The sequence below is a fragment of the Podarcis muralis genome, chromosome 1 (assembly GCF_964188315.1).
Source record: "Podarcis muralis chromosome 1, rPodMur119.hap1.1, whole genome shotgun sequence".
Lineage (NCBI taxonomy): Eukaryota > Metazoa > Chordata > Lepidosauria > Squamata > Lacertidae > Podarcis > Podarcis muralis.
The window spans coordinates 93,723,314-93,742,837 of NC_135655.1; the positions used below are offsets into that span (position 1 = coordinate 93,723,314).

At 43.6% G+C, this 19,524-nt stretch overlaps 1 protein-coding gene across 2 annotated transcripts in view; it reads left to right on the forward strand.

The window, feature by feature from the left end:
* Positions 1 to 435: 435 nt before the first annotated feature.
* Positions 436 to 19,524, forward strand: part of CCDC93 (CCC complex scaffolding subunit CCDC93) — a 39,290-nt gene continuing 20,201 nt past the window's right edge. The window contains exons 1-11 of one of the 2 annotated variants that reach the window (XM_077935394.1): positions 436 to 593; positions 4,060 to 4,173; positions 4,778 to 4,872; positions 6,307 to 6,418; positions 8,806 to 8,904; positions 11,171 to 11,227; positions 13,160 to 13,260; positions 14,135 to 14,152; positions 15,656 to 15,692; positions 17,110 to 17,202; positions 17,990 to 18,040. In XM_077935394.1, coding sequence (XP_077791520.1) covers positions 552 to 593; positions 4,060 to 4,173; positions 4,778 to 4,872; positions 6,307 to 6,418; positions 8,806 to 8,904; positions 11,171 to 11,227; positions 13,160 to 13,260; positions 14,135 to 14,152; positions 15,656 to 15,692; positions 17,110 to 17,202; positions 17,990 to 18,040 — 819 coding nt within the window. In that variant the 5' untranslated portion in view covers positions 436 to 551. The remainder of the gene's footprint in view (positions 594 to 4,059; positions 4,174 to 4,777; positions 4,873 to 6,306; positions 6,419 to 8,805; positions 8,905 to 11,170; positions 11,228 to 13,159; positions 13,261 to 14,134; positions 14,153 to 15,655; positions 15,693 to 17,109; positions 17,203 to 17,989; positions 18,041 to 19,524) is intronic. The other variant, XM_028744373.2, reaches the window with a different exon arrangement.

Sequence of the window (19,524 nt, forward strand, 5' to 3'; positions counted from 1 at the left end):
GGGGGTGGGTGGGTGGGGGTGTTGCTGTAAGTGGCTTGGAGACCTTTGGGTGACAAGCGACTAACAAATTTAATAAACCAATTCCTTCAAACGTTATCCAATGGACACATCTCCGCTTCACCGTGGCTTAACGTTTTCAAATGCACTGCACGGAAGCATTATGCCGCAATGCTTCTTGCTCAAATCAGGGGCGCCTCGCTCTGCAGTGACACCCGCAGAGCTCCATACAGACGATCACTTCCCGGGAATGCTGCTCGGAGACCAGCCCCGCTCGGATGAACCGCGACGCCGCCCGCTCCGCGTCTTCCGTTCCAGGCAAGTCACATGAGTGGTCTGTGCTCACTCCCCCCCATTCCCCCCCCCCTTTTTACAAAATGGAACGGTCCGCGTTATGTGGCGTGCCGTAGTACGGATAAGGGGCGGAGCTGGGTTGCTGGCGGAACAAACCAATGAGCGGGAAAGGGGAGAGGGCAAGTTTGCGGAAGGAGAAACGCGTTTTGTAGCCTTTGCGCGCGGCGGGATATTAGCGAGCTGGGAGCCGAGAACCTGGCATGGGCGCCGTCAGAGGGCAGGAGCACCAGCCTCCTCAGGAGGTAAGGCTGAAGCGGCGGGGCTGCGTTTCCCTCTCGCAGGGCAGGCTGGCCTTTCCCTTGCCGGGGGGCGCTTCCCTGCCCCGCTTTTGTCTATGGGCTGCAGTTCCCCATAGCGCTCTTGGGGGTGGGAGCTTTCCGGACAGCGCTTGCTTTGCAAAGCGAGCCCGCAAGTCCCGTTGCCTTGCAAGAAACGCGCCCCGAACACGTCGAGGTTCGCTTCTGGGGAAGGAAGCGTGTATATAGGATAAGCGCAGCCAGGGGCGCAGGCTTCTCCAGGAAACGTTAGTCCTGGGGCCGGTGTTTGTGTGTATGACGGGGAGGAGAACTCAGCGAGGGGATAAATTGCCGGGCCAATGTCACACTCTGCACATGCTCAAGGCGCTCATCATTGCTATTACCTCAGATGTCTTCCTGGGCGGGTGCTTAGTTCAGTAAGCCCACAATTTACGCGAGGGATCACGCCTAAAGTCAAAATCGCATATGGGTTCAGTGGAGGGTGGGATTACCAAAGTAAATTTCCCCTGAATGCCCCGTCCCCTTTGTGCCCTTTTTATTCATTTATATATATTTTTTACCACATGCATAAAGCAGAATGCAGTGGTTCCCAGCGTGGGGCACACGCCCCACAGGGGGCAATTCGATTTTTAAGGGGGCAATTTGAGAATGAGTTGCTAACAGTGAATTTTTTGCATTTCTTGTGGTTCTAGGGGCCTCATATACTGTATATAAATATATACAGTGGTACCTCGGGTTCCATACGCTTCAGGTTACATACGTTTCAGGTTACAGACTCCGCTAACCCAGAAATATTACCTCGGGTTAGGAACTTTGCTTCAGGATGAGAACAGAAATCGGGCGGCAGCAGCGGGAGGCCCCATTAGCTAAAGTGGTGCTTCAGGTTAAGACCAGTTTCAGGTTAAGAACGGACCTCCGGAACGAATTAAGTACTTAACCCGAGGTACCACTGTATTGTGACATACACATTTTAAAAATTAAAATCATAATGTACACAGCGGTGACAGTGGAGAGGTTATCTAAGCAGAAAAGTTTGTCTAAACAGAAAATACACTGGGCACATTCAGGGGGAGTAGCGCTCGGGGGGGGGGGGCAATCAGGTTTTTAGAGATGCTTAGGTGGGGCATGGCCAAAAAAAGGTTGGGAAGGAACCAGTGGCTGAATGCGAGCAAGTTAAATGCATGTTAAGTTTGTGGGCTTACTGTATTGACAGACATCAGCTTCATTTGGGTGAGTGCAGACTGAATTAAAGCTCTCCTTCCAAACTCCCATGGTGTAACCGGAGGATAGGAGGCTGCTTGGAGTTGCATATTCTCTGTTCCAGAGAATATTTCCCTGAGTGTCATGTCTTGCGCTTGAAATACCCTGTGGATCCTTTGGAGGTGGGAGTGGGGGAATGAAATACCACATTTCCTTTGCTGTTCAGAAATCGGTAATGGTAAATGTTTGTCACAGAGAACTGGATAGCTGTGTTTATTTTCTGTGAGCATTTTCTATAGAGCACTTATATGTCGTACTGTGAACGAACAGTCCACAATGTCGACCACATCTGGAAGGCAGAAGTTGTTATTATAACAAATTTAGTCGTACTCTGATGCGACTCGGGACAGCTTACATATAAAATGAGAACTGATAAAAACATAGAAAAACGTTAATTAAAAACAGTAAATCATTGTTAGAAGTAAAGTTCTGCTTTTTGTCTAGCAGAGCAACCCTATGCATGGTTTCTGAGAAATAAGGCCCACTGTGTTCAGTAGTTACTTGGTCCCAGGACTGTAATTGTTTGTCATCCTTTTGAAGAACATCTCACAGGTTCTGGGTGATGCGGGGAGTGGCAGCAGAGAGACCCATTCTCTAGCAGTTTACTCCCATAATGTGCTTTAGTACCAACATACACATACATGGAGCTGCATGTCTACCAGCATACACATTTTTTTAACTCTGTCAAAATACAGCTCTGTATTGTAATACAGAGGAAGTCACTGTGGAGCTCTACAGATTTTCTTCCTCTTCTAAGACAGTTCCCATCATCCTTGACCATTGAATGTCCTGGCTGGGACTGATGGGACTCGTCATTCAACAACATCTGGGGGGCTGTCTGTTATGATGTATGAATAACATGGCTTTGTGACTTTTGCAAGCATCCAGCTTGTACACAAGTATAGGCCAACCTGTAACATCAGCACCGGTTTGAAGTGGATATGATGTTTACTACATGCATTTTTTCTCTACGACTACTACAACTAATAATATTTATATGCCATCAATCTGACTTGGTTGCCCCAGCCACTCTGAGCGCCTCCCAACAGAATATTAAAAACACAATAAAACTTTCATGAATTGCACGTAATTTTGTGTTTTAAGATGGTATTTCCCTCTCTCTCCAAATGACATGGCTGTTTTATCAGCCAAATTCATCTGCTCATTAGTGCAAGGGCTTCTGTCAGAAGTGCCTCAAAACACATGATAATAACAACTTTGTGCAAACTTTACATTTCTTAGAGCTGGTGAGCTAGCAGAAGCTAGTGCAAGGACTCTTATTAGTTCAGTGGAACTTTCCCCCAAGCGCCAAGATTCAGGACTCTGAAAAAATACCAAATAGCTCAAGAGATATAAAACATTGTAAACATCAGTAATGCCACACTGCAATGGTGGTATTAGAAATGTAATGGTTGGGCTAAGCTGTAGAAGTTTTAGAATGTTTTATTAAAGAATTTGGGAACTTGGTTGTATTGTCGTTATAAGTGACAAATGTGCCTGTCTTCCTTGAGTTGAGGAACATTGGTTACTTCATTATTCTTCTGTCTGACAGAATCAGAAATCTCAGCATATGCTACTGGAGGAAAAACCTGTGCAATAGTTGAACAGTTCTCATATGCCGGACTTTCACCATCTTGTTTTTGCAGGATTCTTTGGGGCTATGTGCATTGATATTTTTATAGCCAGTTCCACAGGACGGAACCGGCTATAAAAGTATTAAAACTGTTTTACAATGTAGTCAACAGTATGTCTACTAAAAGGAAATATTTTGCAAGAAATTTGTAGTATGTACACTTAGAACAGGGGTCTGCAACCCGCGGCTCCGGAGCCGCATGTGGCTCTTTTACACCTTTGCCGCGGCTCCGGGGCAGATACTAGCGAGGGGAGGAGGCGCATTGTGCACCCCGACACTCCCCACTGTGGCGGGCGCTGTACTGGCTGTGACGTCGCATGGGGGCGGTGCGTGCATTAGTCACGCACCGTCCCGACGTCACCTTCCCGCCCGCTGTCAGATCGCGGCTCCGGAGATATATTTGTTTTAAATGTCACAATGGTTTTGCGGCTCCCAGTTTTTTTCCCCTTCGGAAACGGGTCCAAGTGGCTCTTTTTGTCTTAAAGGTTGCAGACCCCTGACCTAGAAGAACATGGTTTTGTTTTTTTGAACATAGAATCAGTTTATTATCTCTTCTAGGTTGAAACCCGTGAAGATGAAGAGCAAAGTATTAAGCTGAGTGAAATCTTAGAGCTGCTGGTGGCAGCTGGATACTTCAGGGCAAGAATTAAAGGGCTTTCCCCCTTTGACAAGGTGAGAGTGTAACAAATTATGCACAAGGCATGCTTTAATTGGTTAAAAAAAAATATCAGCAAGGGCTAATTTGTACAGATGAGTACAAATGTTATCCAGATGGCTGTGAATTAAGAGTGCAATTTTAAAGGTTGTTTTTTTTTTAAACAAATCTCTTTTTTATGTGTCTCAATGCAATTTGCAAAGATACCATGAAAACAGCTAAAATAGTTCAAAAACTGACAGAATGTGCAATCAGGATAAGCATGGTTGCTTGCTGGAGGGAATAAACCTCCCTCTCCTCCAGACGTTTACTGTTTTGGAGGTTACCCTGACCACCCCAAGCCGATTTTGTGGGGTTCTGTGGGCAATGGAGAGGAATGCCCTGTGTGAGTGGAAGCCCTTATACAGTGCCCAAGAGCACTGCCAAGAACTGGTATTCAGAAGCAATACTCTCTCCAACTGACACTGGAGGCAGAACATAGCCATGGTGAAAATGTGACATTGGGGGGCTGTCTTTTGTGTTTCATTTTTAAATAAATGCACAAGATGCTTCTGTGTAACTTCTGCATTCTTCCACCAAACATCTGCAAGGGATAAAACGAGTGTGCTTGCCTTGTTCTAGGTGGTAGGCGGCATGACGTGGTGCATCACAACATGCAGTTTCGACATTGATGTGGACTTACTGTTTCAGGAAAACTCTACCATCGGCCAAAAAATGTAAGTGGGAGCTTGCCAGAAAGGAATCTTTCTTTCCAGTTGTGCGATGTGTTCAGTACCAGTCTTATTTGTAATTGAAGCTTGCATAAGTGGTCACCTGATCCTTAAGAATTATTATTATGTATTGAATTTCTATACTGCCCTTCATCACAGGGTGGTTTACAATATAAAAGCACAAAACTTGCATACCATTATAACTAACAATAAACTGCAATTTAAAAGGCCGTTGTTTGTTTAATTAGCCAAAGGCCTGGGAGAAGAGGAATGTTTTTGCCTGGTGCCTAAAGATATGTAATGAAGGAACCAGCCAAAGCTCCCTGGAAAGAGCATTCCACAAGCACGAAGCCACTGCAGAAAAGGCCTGTTCTCATGTTGCCACTCTCCTGGCATCTTATGAAGGAGGCACACGAAGAAGGGCCTCAGAGAATGCTTGCAGGGTCTGGTTTGGTTCATATGGGGAGAGGCGGTCCTTCAAATCTGTTGTGCTCTCTAATTTTTGGTCTTACTGCCCCTGATGTGCCCTCCCAGTAATAAAATCTCTTCTCATCCTAAGCCTGAAAGCAGCCATGAAAAGAAAGTGAAATGTTTAAGTACAGCAGGAACATGTAGAAGCCCACACGTACTTTCTTCTGCCTCCTCCTTCTTTTTGCACTATTTAAATGTTAGTACTTTTAAATAAAACAGTGTAAAACAATTACAGTCGTACCTTGGAAGTAGAACGGAATCAGTTCCAGAAGTCCATTCGACTTCCAAAACGTTCGGAAACCAAAGTGCGACTTCTGATTGGCTGCAGGAAGCTCCTGCAGCCAATCGGAAGCCCTGCTGGACGTTCAGCTTCCAAAAATAGTTCGCAAACCAGAACAGTAACTTCCGGGTTTGCGGCATTCGGGAGTCAAAAAGTTCGGGAACTAAGCTGTCCCAAAACCAAGGTATGGCTGTAAAGTGTTTCTATTAACACATGAGTGTCTTAAACTGTTGTTACTTTACCATGCGCTACCTTGGGAAGCTCAGAACTGATTAGATTTGTGTCCCATGGCGCACTGGATCGAATTCACACTTGCTTAGCTTCATTCTAGAATAAGGTAATCACAGACCATTCCCTGGACTGAAACTGAAAACATTTTATGAAGTAAAGATTGATTGTTTGATAAGAAGCTTTTAACAACAGGTTTAAAAAAGAAACAACCTTGATTTCCCCCCCCTCAGTATATGTTTTTAATAAGAGTTTGCAAGCTTGTCTAAAGATGTTTAAAAAAGAAGTGCCTCCAGTCCTACAGATCAGCATTTATCAGGACAGTTCTAAATTGCTTTGTGTATTCACTTTTTAAAATCTAATATTTGATTTCAGCCACTAGAGGGCAGATTCAGGCTAGTTAAGGCTTTCCTTCCACCCAGTTTCACCTTAAGCTCTGTCATCCTTCACCTTCTTTCCAGTGCCTTGACTGAGAAAATTGTATCCGTCTTGCCGAGAATGAAATGCCCTCATCGCTTGGAGCCTCATCAAATACAGGGATTGGATTTCATCCACATATTTCCTGTTGTGCAGGTAGGTGCTCCTTGAAAAGTTGCTCCCCCCCAACACCTCCGTATAGTAGGCCTGCTGATGAAAAACCATATTGTAACCCTCTTTCTTGCTCCCCTGCAACTCTAATAGCCACTGGGGCATGGTTTTGATCAGGAAACAACCAAGTAGAATGTGTGTTCCTAATCATAAACAAATGGTTCCACTAATGTGGGTAGGAGGCCCTCTAGATGCTGTGGGGCTCAAAACTCCCTTCAGCCCTAGCTAGTGTAACCATTGGTCAGGAATGATGGGAGTCTAGCAACATCTAGGTGGCTACCCATTCCCCATCCCTGCACCATTGATTAATCCCTCTTGTAGCCTTGCAGCATTTCCTGTAACCAAAAAGTGTATGGAAAGAGATACTGCATCGCTGTTGCTTGCAGAGACTGTATTGGAAGCATAGTTCCGTCTCTGATTAGATCCTGAACAAGGAGCAAGTTAGAGGCATCTTCTAAACCTAGTGTTTAACTTGGGATCTCAGAGTCTTTTATGTAATTGTTTCTATACCATCTTCTGTGAAATAAAAATAATTCAGAGCATTTAACCCATTTCCAAATTTGAGTCAATTATTAGCAAGACTTGGAGTGTTCAAATGTATTGCTATTGCCCATGTAAATGGGAATACTGTTGCTTTATAGTTTTATATGTGCTTGCTTTTCTCTGTCCTGGAACGTCATTTGCAAAATTGACGTTTCAGCCAAACCAAGCCAGGAGGGTGTTTCTGTGGCAAGTGAACCGGGATGAGTTCTTTGCCTGGAAAGCTGGCTGCTTAAATAGAGAGCATGCCCCCCCCCCCACACACACACCAAAGCAGAGAACTGCAGATGTAAGAGCAAGTCAGCAACTATTTTTGCCTGGTTGTCAGTTTGACAAAGTGGGGAGAAGTAGGTTGACAGCCAGAATGAGACCAGCACCTGCTACTCTTCCATGACCCTTGTTTGTTTCTGCCTTTTTCAACTAAGTGCAGCAACGACCTGGTTGCACCAAATAGGAGCTGAACTTAGCCTGAGATTTCTAGTTGCCGACTCCTGATCTACAATGACAACATGAGTTAAGATTTTCCTTTAGGTCGCACGTCCCAAGCCTTGTGCCTGTGCACCAGTAGTGTGTTAATGTCCATTGGCATGCTAAGTCTTTGGGCAACCTAATAAGCAAGTGACACATCCGATCTGGGCCTGCAGATAGTCGTTCGTGACTACTCAGGTTTTGCTGCTATGCACTTTTGCGATATGGTCATGGAAAAGCAGGAATTGGAGTTTCATACAGCCCAGGCCAGGTGTCTCCAGATGTTGCTGGACTACAGCTCACATCATCCTAGAGTATTGACCATACTGGCTGACAATGTTGGGAGTTGGAGTCCAACAGCATCAGAAGGACGGCATGTTGGCCACTCCTGCCTCTAGTCCCTGTGAGGCAGAGTTGGCCTCATCAAAAACAGATTAACTCACACTGTTCAGAGGAAAAGCACAGCAAAGGCTGAGTGAAACATGCCAGAAATATCTACAAGTGAGAAAAACAAGGGCCTAACCTGTCTTCCATCATATTTGTGTCCTTTCAACATTTTTAGCCTCCTAATAACCCTGTGGAGGGACGCAGGTGGCGCTGTGGGTTAAACCATAGAGCCTAGGACTTGCCGATCAGAAGGTTGGCGGTTCGAATCCCACGACAGGGTGAGCTCCTGTTGCTCGGTCCCTGCTCCTGTCAACCTAGCAGTTCGAAAGCATGTCAAAGTGCAAGTAGATAAATAGGTACCGCTCTGGCGGGAAGGTAAAGGGTGTTTCTGTGTGCTGCTCTGGTTTGTCAGAAGCGGCTTAGTTATGCTGGCCACATGACCTCAGCCAATAAAGCGAGATGAGCACCACAACCCCAGAGTCGGTCACGACTGGACCTAATGGTCAGGGGTCCCTTTACATTACTAATAACCCTGTGAGGTAGGCTGAGTTGAAAGGGAGTGGCTGGGTCAACATCAGCCACAACAGCTGGTCAGAAATTTAAATCCTGGGTTGGTATTCAACTGAGTTTTACTTTAATTAGACCTATTGAAATTAATGGACCTAACATACCTATGTCATTTAATTTCAGTGGTTTTATTCTGTGTAACGCTTAGCTGAATCTAGTCTCAGTCAGACACACTAATCTTTTATGTCAAGCTGAGACTCAGTGGGTTTTCTGTGATGAACATGCACTGATGGCCATGTTCAGTGTCTAACTGTTTCAAAATATGAAAGGTAAGTGTAACCCTTTGTTTATAGAGTGTTGATTTTCCTTATCTTTCAGTCCCTTTTTGATATCCAAGTCTGTCCTGAGTATATATATCCATCCAAGGCGTTGCTTTAATGCCGATGGTTTCCCTTTTTCTTTTCTCCCAGTGGCTTGTGAAACGTGCAATAGAAACCCGTGAAGAAATGGGAGATTACATCCGCTCATATTCTATATCTCAGTTTCAGAAGACACACAGTCTGCCAGAGGTAAATGTTTGGCTGCGTCTTTTGTAATTCAGAACTAAAAGTGATTCTTTTAACCGTCTCTAAAACGGATAGGATTGATGCAAACCTGCCCCAGCTGATTTGGCTCATAGGTTTTAGGACATAAGCGGATAGATCACACGTTATGAGCTGGCATTGGAGCAGAAAATATGAGTAGAGTAATTCAGTCCAACTCCTTAAGTATTAAATGCCCAGTTGCGCATCAAAAAGGTAGATGAATTTGCAGTGCATCCAAGTGCATTCATCGGATGCTCTGGGAAGCTGTTCTTGACACAAGTCACTTTTTTCTTGTAAGATCTTTTTCACAAAATTGTATTTGAATATGTTTGTGCAGTGGCAACGCAGACCTACACTATGCAAGCACCAAAATGTTTTCCGTTCTTAAAAATACATTGCCCACCTATTCTTAGTGCAGAATGAGCCATTCCTTGAAAGGGAAAGTCCAGGTGTATTGTTTCTCTGCGATTAAAAGGTGACTGGCAGTTGATAATGCTATACCTTAACACGACAGCTGCCCACTGGAATAAAATAGTTCAATTTATTTTTTTTAAGGCTGTGTTTTGGGGGTTTTCACTCACGTTGTCGAAAGTTCAGCTTACGATTGTTGCATCTCCCTGTGTCTGTTTGTGCCTTTCATTATTTGTGCAGCTTCAAACTAGTGAGCATCTTTCTCTGCCTCATTTGTCAATAAATGGAAAGTGATGTTAAAGGTGTCAGTGCGGGAAGATACTCTGAATTTTTCTACCTGATGGGCCAAGTTCCTGCTAATGTTTTACTATTAACACCATATGTCTAAGATGTAAATTGCATTGTGGAGCTTAGTCCTAGGTAAAGTAGGAGGATCGCAGCTTCAGCGTGGTTTATGTAGCCTGAGACTATTCCTGGTTCCCGCCTTTAAAAGTTGCTGCAGAGTACCTATTTCCAGCTCTGGTTGGTTCTTCAGCCACAGCCATTCCTGGATTGAAGTAATCTGACCACAGTAATCCATGCTTTAGTAATTTCCCAATTAGACTTTTGTAATATGCTCTACATGGGGCTGTCCTTGAAGACAGTTCAGAGATTATAGCTGGTGCAAAATGTGGCAACTGAGTATTGATTGCCACAGAAAGATCTGCACTGATTATTTGCTACCATGTCCAATTCAAAGTGCTGTCCAGTTCTGTGTCCAGGGCAGCTGTCTACCAGATCCACCTAGTATGCAGGCTGAGACCCTACCTGCCCACAGACTGTCTCACCAGAGTAGTGCATGCCCTGGTTATCTCCTGCTTGGACTACTGCAATGTGCTCTAGGTTGGTCTACCTCTGAAGGTGACTCAGAAACTACAGTTAATCCAGAATGCATCCGCTAGACTGGTGACTGGGAGAGGCCGCCAGGACCATATAACACTGGTCCTAAAGGATCTTCACTGGTTCCCAGTATGTTTCCGAACACAATTCAAAGTGTTGGTGCTGACCTTTAAATCCCTAAACAGCCTCAGCCTAGTATACCTGAAGGAGCATCTCCACCCCCGAGGTCCTCCTCCAAGGGTCTTCTGCTGGTTCCCTCACTGCGAGAAGCGAAGTTACAGTGAACCAGGCAGAGGGCCTTCACAGTAGTGGCACCCTTCCTGTGGAACATCCTCCCTTCAGATGTCAAGGAGATAAAGAATTACACAACTTTTAGAAGACATCTGCCCTGTATCGGGAGGTTTTTAATGCTTGATGTTTTTGTTATGTTTTTAGAGATGCTGTAAGCCACCCAGAGTGGCTGGGGAAACCCAGCCAGATGGATAGGGTATAAATAAAATAATGATGATGATGATGATGATGATGATGTAAATATGTAAACAAATTAATACCCAGCTACCTGAAGGTGTGTGCCTCCTGATATATTCCTCCCTGTTATCTGAAGTCTGCCAGGTAAGCTCGGTATGGTCATCTAACAAAGACTTGAGTTCCCAAACTTGGAATAGGACTTTGTCAGTGGTAGCCTCCTAGCTGTGTAACATGAGATTAGGCTGGAACCTACATTAGTCAGTTTTCTTCACCAGCTTAAAACATATTTTTTAAAAATCTGTCGGGCCTTCTGAAGTGTGTACATGGCCCTTGATTACTTGCATTCTGCTGAAGGATTGGTTGTATTTTCTGGTACATTTTAACATCACAGCTTTGGACAAGTTGACACAACAACTGGCCAATCTTTGTTGACACTGTTGAGGTTAAATCTGTTGGTATGTTGGTATTTAAAGCTATCTAAATTGCTTTGCAGGATGATGACTTCATGCAAAGAAAAGAAAAGTCTGTCAAAGCAGTTAGTGAAATCTCTGTAAGTGTGACATTCAGCAATGTGGGTTTTCAGAAAATTTACAAATAAAAAATAATTGGATTTAGCGTTGTTTTGATTATGTATATCTTTTGGCTTTAATTTACTCCCCCTTCCCTTTTAAAGATGCATAGACCATGTTTGTATGATATATCTGCATACCTGCTTCCTGGGGATAGTAACTTTTCTTCAAATGAATTGCAACTTCAAAGGTGCTCAGTTTTATCCATTGTGGTATCCATTCACTACATTCCTAGTTAGTTTTTATAAAATAATGCACTTTTAGAAATTGATCCCCCCTGGGGTTCATGGCGGTGGGGAGGGGGCTAGAAATTGTTTCATCCCACATCATTGATAACACACTAAATGAGAATTTTCTGGTCAAGTTGTGGAATGCCAACAGCAATCCCAGCACTTTGGCATATACAGCCCTCAAATGACTCTCTCTGCTAGGTTAGTACAAGTGGCAGCCCTAGTTAGAGTCTGTATTTGAGTCGGGTGCAAGTTGAGTCAGAAACACAATATTTTAAAGCTGCATTCTTGGACACATTAGCTAGAGGATAAGCCCCATTGAATATATGTATATTTTTGTATAAATACGTGTGCTTATTTATGTAAAAAAAACCTGCCGAAATAATCAGGAACACCATTAAACATTTGAACTCTACTGCATAGGAAAATGTGTACAGTGTTGTGCAATAAATCAGCTCCTTTCCTACCTACAGAGGGTTTACTGTGACAGGATTTTATTTCTCTGTTCCTATAGATTGCATTGCTTCATTATAATGCCATATTAATTTTAGTTGGAGTTGACATGTGCCTCTTGGAGGCTTGATAGATTGATATCCCATTGTGCTCATCTTTTGAGTACCAGCTCTGTGTATTCCTTCCCTTGTCTCTCTTTGTCCGGCGCAATGTCACTTTTAAAACGCCACACAAAACAGAACGTTGCGCTGCTGTGAATTCGGAAACGCGGGAGTTTGAATGGATTCCGTTGCATCTCAACTGATGTGCTGTAGTTGAAAAAGATTTCCCACTTGCAAAACTGCCAACATTGATCAAAACATTTTTAAAAGAAAAAAGGAAGGAGGGTAAAAAGCTCTTGACATATCTTCCTCTGGCAGAGTCAACAGAGTAGAGAAGCCAAGTCGTGGAAACAATGATCTCGTTTGTCATTGTATCTCAGGGAGAGTAAACTGCCTTTGTCATTGTGTCTGGAAGAAAGTGTGGAATGTCATCTGAAGGCACTGCTTTTTCCGAGAGTTCTTCTTAACAAAGAGTGTCTGGCATTGATGCTTCTTTCTTTTTAACTGTAGCCGTGAACAAGAACTACTTGGCTGTACTGAAGCATTGCTTTTTAAAAGGGGGGGGGGGGAGAGACTTCCTTGAACTTAGTTCAGTAACTTTTTTTTCTTGCACATTCTTACCACCACCCCAATTATGTTAAATCGATTTTCCTTTCCTATGTGACTGGCTAAAGTAGCCATAATGAAGAGAGTAGTAATTAAGCATAATTATTCAATAAGAGGCTAGAAGTGGAATGCATGAACACTAACTGCAGTGACTCGGAATTAATCATCTCTTTAATTATGCATGGTATTTTTTTTCTCCTTACTTTGTTTAAGATGTTTTGCAGATATGTCTGAGATCAGGTTGAATAGATTCGTATGTTCTGGAGTAGCCATGTTCTTAATCATCATCATCATCATCATCTTGGAAAGTGCAAAAGGGAGGGGGAGGGTTGAGTCTACGTCAATGAGCAGCCAGTGAAGGATATTAGGTTATGATTGACTGTGTTGTGTTGTATTATGGAGCCACAAAATCCCTGAGAAGGTCCAGGTAGGAGGTTTCTATGGAGAAAGAATGTTGACATTGGATTGCTTACTGACCATTTGTAGTTCGACACATGTTCATGCTCATTTTGTTGTCTTTCAGGAAGTTTACAAGCCACAAAGGAAATACCAGCGACGAGCAGGAGCAGAAAAGTTAGTGGACGAGGAGTCTAAAGTTCATGCCACGCTTCTGGAATATGGCAGGTATATTTATTTTGTGTTCCAGGAAACCCAGGATTTCTTGGGGGCATCTGAAGGATTCCAATAATGGCAGACAAAAGATCTGAAAGACAGCATGCTGTGGCTCTCTCTTCCATGTAGGCAGATGCGGGAGAACCTTAAATGTCTTCTAGGGTCCAACTAATAAAGGATGTTAATAGTGTAGCTTTGCTATTGCTGTTGTTTCTTTTTTTTTTACAAATGATCAGGCCAGGGGGCCCATTCCGGAACTGTACAGTGAGGGGTAGGGGAGCTTTTAACCTTTTGCCACCCATTCTCACTAGCTGCAGTTTGCACCACCAGCAAAGGCCTCATATGTTTAGATGGAGCCTTCGTTGGCCATGGAGTTGCAGGGGCCCTGATCCTGATTGGGAAGCAAAAGGCTAAAGCCCTCTATGCTCCATGCTAGGTTCATGATGGGGGTGGAGGGTGCTAATCACATATGCCATCTAGAGCTTGGAAGAAAGACAGGATGATAATGTAATTAATCATGCAGTCTGCTCAAGTTCTTGGGGGAAAATGTTGCTCCACAACACATTTAAGTGTCAAAAGACTCTGGGTTAGTGACAGCAGATTTCCATAGCTACTCTCCTGGAATAATCTAAGTGTGTACAGAGCCCAAAAGCAATGTGTTGCTTGCCACAAATAACTGGTGAAATGGTTATAATATAAAATGTATTGACATTTTGATTCACTAGCTTTTCCACTGCAGTTCTTTAGTCATACAGGTGGTTTACACACTACAATAAGCCAAAGTGTGCTTGAAACTGTGGCCTAAGTGTGTCTTCTCCTCCCTGTGGCAAGCCAGATCACTTTTTCAAGTTCTTCATCTTTTTGTTTTCCTATCCTCCCTCTTTAGTATCACTGGTTATTTCTTGTGAGTATTTTTCCTCCTGTGTACATGTGGTGTGGCTCCCCCCCCCCCCCTTCCAGTTGGCTCTTGGCACTTGAATTTGCATCTTTCACGTTAACATGTCTTCCACATTTGGTATTTAACAGCATTGTGAAATTAATGTTCACAGGGACTGTCTTTTTTTCTCAGCGCAAAAGTCACAGTTTTCTCTAGGGGCTAAGGGGTGAGAGAGAAGAGTGCATAGGGAAAAAAACCCAACTTCCACTCTTTTTGCATACTCCCTGGGAAAATATGTTCCCAGCTGTTTCCTCCCTGATCTGCTTCTCCTTTGTAAATATTTTAAAGGACTCCTTTATCACGTGAACCCAGCTGATCACAGACGGCAGTGATTAAACACAGCAGTATCATGGAGCCTAGAGAGATTTTACATGGCTTCGTTAGCTACAACAAATATAGCAGCCATTGGTAGACGGTCTACAGAACATAAGGCTAATCCCCTTTCAAAGCCATCAAAGTTGGTAGCCACAGTTTATAACTGCACTGTGAAGGACTTTCTGTAGTCCGTCCATCAGTTAGCTTCAATGGACAACCTTGGGGTCTAGTGTTACATGAGAGAGAGGGGAACACCCACTCTATCACCATGTCCACTTTTGCCACGTTGTGCATGGTGTTCAAACCCTCATATCAGTTCCTGCCCTTACTTGGCTTTTTTCATAATCTAAAAAGCTCCAAATGTTGTGAACTTTTCTCATGGGAGAGAAAATTGCTCCAGCCAGCCCCTTTTCCTGCAACTTTCCCTTTTGCTGGGAATGGCTGTTCAGGTTTTCAGACTGGTTTCCCTGCACCAGATCAACCTGGAGATGAGCAGGACTGAACCTGGGACCTTATGGCATGCATAGTGTGCCTTCCTCAGTATCCTCTCCTTTATAGGTTGTGTAGCAGCATATTAAAACCTGGTTGCCTGAGTGCAGTGGAACTATTCCCTAGTGGGAGGGTGAAATACAGCTGCAGCAGAAGGAGATGTTTAAACTAGAACTTTAGTGGAAAGGGCATATACAGAAAAAGCAAATAAAGCTAGGGAGGGCTGGCAGATTAATGCCTTGGGGGGCAAAAGTGAAATGTTCTTGGAATTAAAACGGGCTTTCATTAGCAATTCAGCAACAAGCCTCGGAGCACCACTGTCATTAGCGATAAGGCAACCCCCCTCCTTCCCTCCTTTCAGCCCCCCTGGAACCTGCTGTACTGCAGAGGTTTAGAATGCACTGGGAAGGAAGACTTTGATGTTGAATTGCACTGTTGCAACAGGAAAAATGGTTTACTTGTTAATGGCATATAAATTACAAAATGTACACTCAAAATAAAATGGTGAATATAACTAACCCCAAACTGCTGCTGCGGCTGCTGTTGTTTTTCTAAAAAGCACTGAGAGCTGGTCTTGGCATGTTGGCAATAGCACATCTTCTGCAATGAAAGTGAATCCAGCTGCATATTCTGATTTGTTTCCCCCTCCCTTTTTACTTTTTCTAGGAGGTATGGTTTCAGCAGACAAGGGAAAATTGAGAAGGTAAGCTTGTTTCCTCATCTGGAATCCAGCTGAAAAAATATGTGTGTTGGACAAAAATACTAGACACCAAAGCAGGTTTTTATATATATATAGAAGTGTGATGCAGCAATTGATTATTATTTTTCATAATATTGAAAACTACTTGTTTGTTTGCTTGTTCTTTCTAGGCCACCCAATCTTACTGTGTTGTGGTCACCACCCTGATGCTGCTGTATTCAACACATTGTGGGGAAACATTGCTAGAATTGTTAATGATCCTTTTCACTGTGGGTTAAATTCAGAGCCAGTTTGACTTTTGTCACTGCCTGTTCCAGACAAAGGGGCTCGGCAGTCTTCATTTTTGTTTGCTTTTATTTTTCAGTGTTTGTAATTAGCCCTGCATGCAAGGATCCCAGGGTGGCACACTGTAAACATTAAAACCATTGCTAACAATAAAACTAAAACAAAAGTAACTCAGCATAATGCAGTTTAGCAATTCACAGGCAACAGAAAACAAACAAAGAAAACCCCTCTGTTATTGTTATTTTCTTGGGAACTGCTAGCAAGCATGATGTAGCCCAGTGGCGCCCTGCAAAGCAGTTTCAGATTGGCAGACTTTCAGCACACTCTGTTGGAAAGAAATGTTTCCTAACATTTCAAGCTACACTCTGGTTGGCGGGAGATGTGAGCTAAATTAGTATTAGAGAATGAAGAGCACCTCACCCAAGAAAGTTGCCAGTGAAGTTAATTAAGCCAATGGAGCTTATTTTCCACTTGCAGAAATGTACATGCATTGCAGTGTTGTGGAAGGCCCCAAAGTTCCATGCAGCAAGAATACTATTCCTAAAACTGCATCTCACTCCCTTTGTTGACTTCTACAAAATATGGCTGCAATGCTTCATCATATCTTATTGACCTTGCATGCTTTTAGCCTAAGACTGTCAAATGCTTTCGTTAAAATTTAGCCACTGTGATGAAAAGGAGGTCCTGTTCAGGATACTGTTTCCACTGTGTGCTTCTTCGGGGCTTCATCCGATGCTATGCAAAAGGAGTTCTGCTCATGTGGCAATACTTCCTCCATCCTCTCAGCTCCTGCGCATGCCCAAAATCTGCTCTCAAAGTCCTCCAGCTCCCTGGAGCAGATTTTGGGGGTGCTGGAGGGGCTGCAGGGGAGAGGAGGTGGGAAGTTAAATTGTACAAGCAGAGGTCTGCTGCATGAACAGAGCAGCAGTGTTGGATACATACCTGTGTGTGAATTATTACTGTAGTGTGGTTTTAATGTGTCCATGAAAGGCTCTCTGGAGCCTTACCTTAATATATTCTGAAAGCATACGTTGTTCGTTTCCTTTTTTTTAACCCCCCCCCCCGCCCCCCGTCTTGTGATTTTGTAGATGCACCTTTTCCTCTTAATGTTAGACAACATCCTTTTCTTCAATAGGTTGAAGACAAGAAAATGGTGCTGCCTGCTGGCCTTCCATCATCTGGGAAGGCTGATGCCTACACTGAAGATGACCTCCAAGCTGCAGAAGAGGTGGAATTAACTGATAATTTGTGACAAGGCTCACTTCAGGGTTACTACTTCCTAATACACGAAATGAAACGAAGTTGGTGGTATAGAGGTTTCCCCCACTTTCCTTTTTGTATCTGTAGATTTTGCATTCTCAGAACCAACATGCACTCTTACTTGAAATTGAGTTTGGTGCTACAAAATGCATGTGGTAGGGATTTAGTGGTGCACTTGCCTTTCAGTGGATAGCTTTATTTTATGTATTGCATTTGTGTCCCGCTGTCCTCTAAATGTCTTGTGGTGCCTTAAAATGGGATTAGCCCAGTGCCAAATACGGAAACTCAGCCATTCAAATGTGTGAGTGTTGTTGACAGCTGGTGCACCACATGTATATAAACTTGGGTATGACTGTTCCAAAGTGTGACTGTTCCAAGAAGAATGATGCTGTGAGGGCCTAAAGAAAATGATGTTTTCTTTTGCTTTGTGTTTGCCCAAAGTAGAGGAACAGAGACTTCAGATTATTACACAGCATTTTGTGTTATGTTTGTTTGTGAATAAACAAGTGAGCAAAAGGGGGGGGGGTGTATATCCATTGCTTTCTTACTAAGGAGCCATGTTTGCAGTAGCTCCCAGGCTGCCATCACAGTGTTGAGAAGGAATTTTGTATGAAAAGGGGAGGGAAAGTGTGTGTATTTGTTTTGTTTTGCTAACCTCCAAGCCTTGTCACATTTTTTCTATAAATAAAAATTAAAACATTTGCTACATGTTTTGAAACAACTGTTCTGATCTCAGCACTTTTATTTTTTATCAGCTTCGTATTAAAACATTGATGACTGAGATGGCTGCAATGGGAACAGAAGAGGTAAGCAGTTCTGTTTGTTAGTCAAGGTTTTTTTGGGGAAAAAATATTATTTCAACCACTACTCTGGTATTATTAACAGGGTAGCACAGGCCAAAAAAAATTCTTTCCAGATATCACTCCAACTTGATTTCTCATATCTGAAAGTTCCGTTCTTCATGGGGCTGTGAATTGAAACTGGAGCAAACTGCAATTCAGTAGAGAAAGAAAGGAAAGAATGCATATTTCTCATTGCCTAGCTGTACTCTGTACCTATCAAGCAAACTCTGCAGTATGTACAACTAAAGTTATTCACATCCCTGTTCTTTCCTCCTGCACCTGCAGATTGACTTGAAAGCTATCACAACCCGTGAAATAGGGTTAAATGGAGTCAGGCTGCCTGAGGCCTTACATTGCAGTGTAAATTGACACAAGGAAAAGACTACTAAGCTTGAAAGGTGGTCTTTTTCAAAAGGTGTTTAGCCTTTGTTGGTTGTGTCCTTGCCTACAAAAAGCATAAGGAGAGTTATCTCTGCTTATTAAGCAAAGATATGGCAGCTCACAGCCTTTTCACTCCTCGCTTTGTGAAAAGAAGAAACAAATGAGGAAACTTCCAAAACTCCCAGTTCCCTTTTTTGTCCAAACCACAAAACTATGGTTTAACGCAGGGGTCCCGACCTAAGGCCCGCGGGCCAGATAAGGCCCGAGGGACTCGTTTATCCGGCCCTCTGCCGCCGCCTGCTCTTACTGGCACTGCACTGTGCAGCTGCCCACTTCCTGGTCGGAGGAGCACCGGAAATAGCTTGTGCGCATGCGCAAGCATTATTTCCAGTGCACATCCGGTCAGGGGAGGCCTGTGCACATGTGCACAAGCTATTTCCAGTGCTCCTCCGACCCGGAAGTGCACGGGAAATAGCGTGTGCGCACGCGTCCGAGCCCTCCGGCCTGCCGCACGATTGGCTCTGGAGACACCACCCCGAGGTGCGGTAAGTTTGCTGAACCCTGGTTTAACAGCTTCTGAACAAACCAGGCTGTTAACACATAACTTAATATCTTTGCTGAAGACTTTCTGATTCATTTGCTCACCAGCAGTAAGAGAAAAGTACTTGCACATCTTTTCTGTCTCCCAAGACTGTGGAACCTTTGAAGAGCCTTCTCATTTGGCTAGGTTCTAATGGAGTCCACTATCATCCTGTACACATTTTTTTCTGCTCCCCTACCCCACAGCACACATACCTCAGCAAAGCCAAGGTCTTCATTCACTCATAGTAATGCTTATCACTTCTATGCACACATGCAGACTTTCTGCTGCTGCTACCTACATTCAGTGACCAGCAGATGTCACCCAAATTCTCTTCCCACCTGGCTCATGTGCACGGTGCCTCATCTACATACACAGCCCTTTCTTCCATTCTTGGGATATCAGTCGAAACTGCTCCTTAACTCTCAAATATACTTTAAGCAAGGAACCTTCATAGCAAAGCAGCAGCAATTCCTGTGCTCTGACT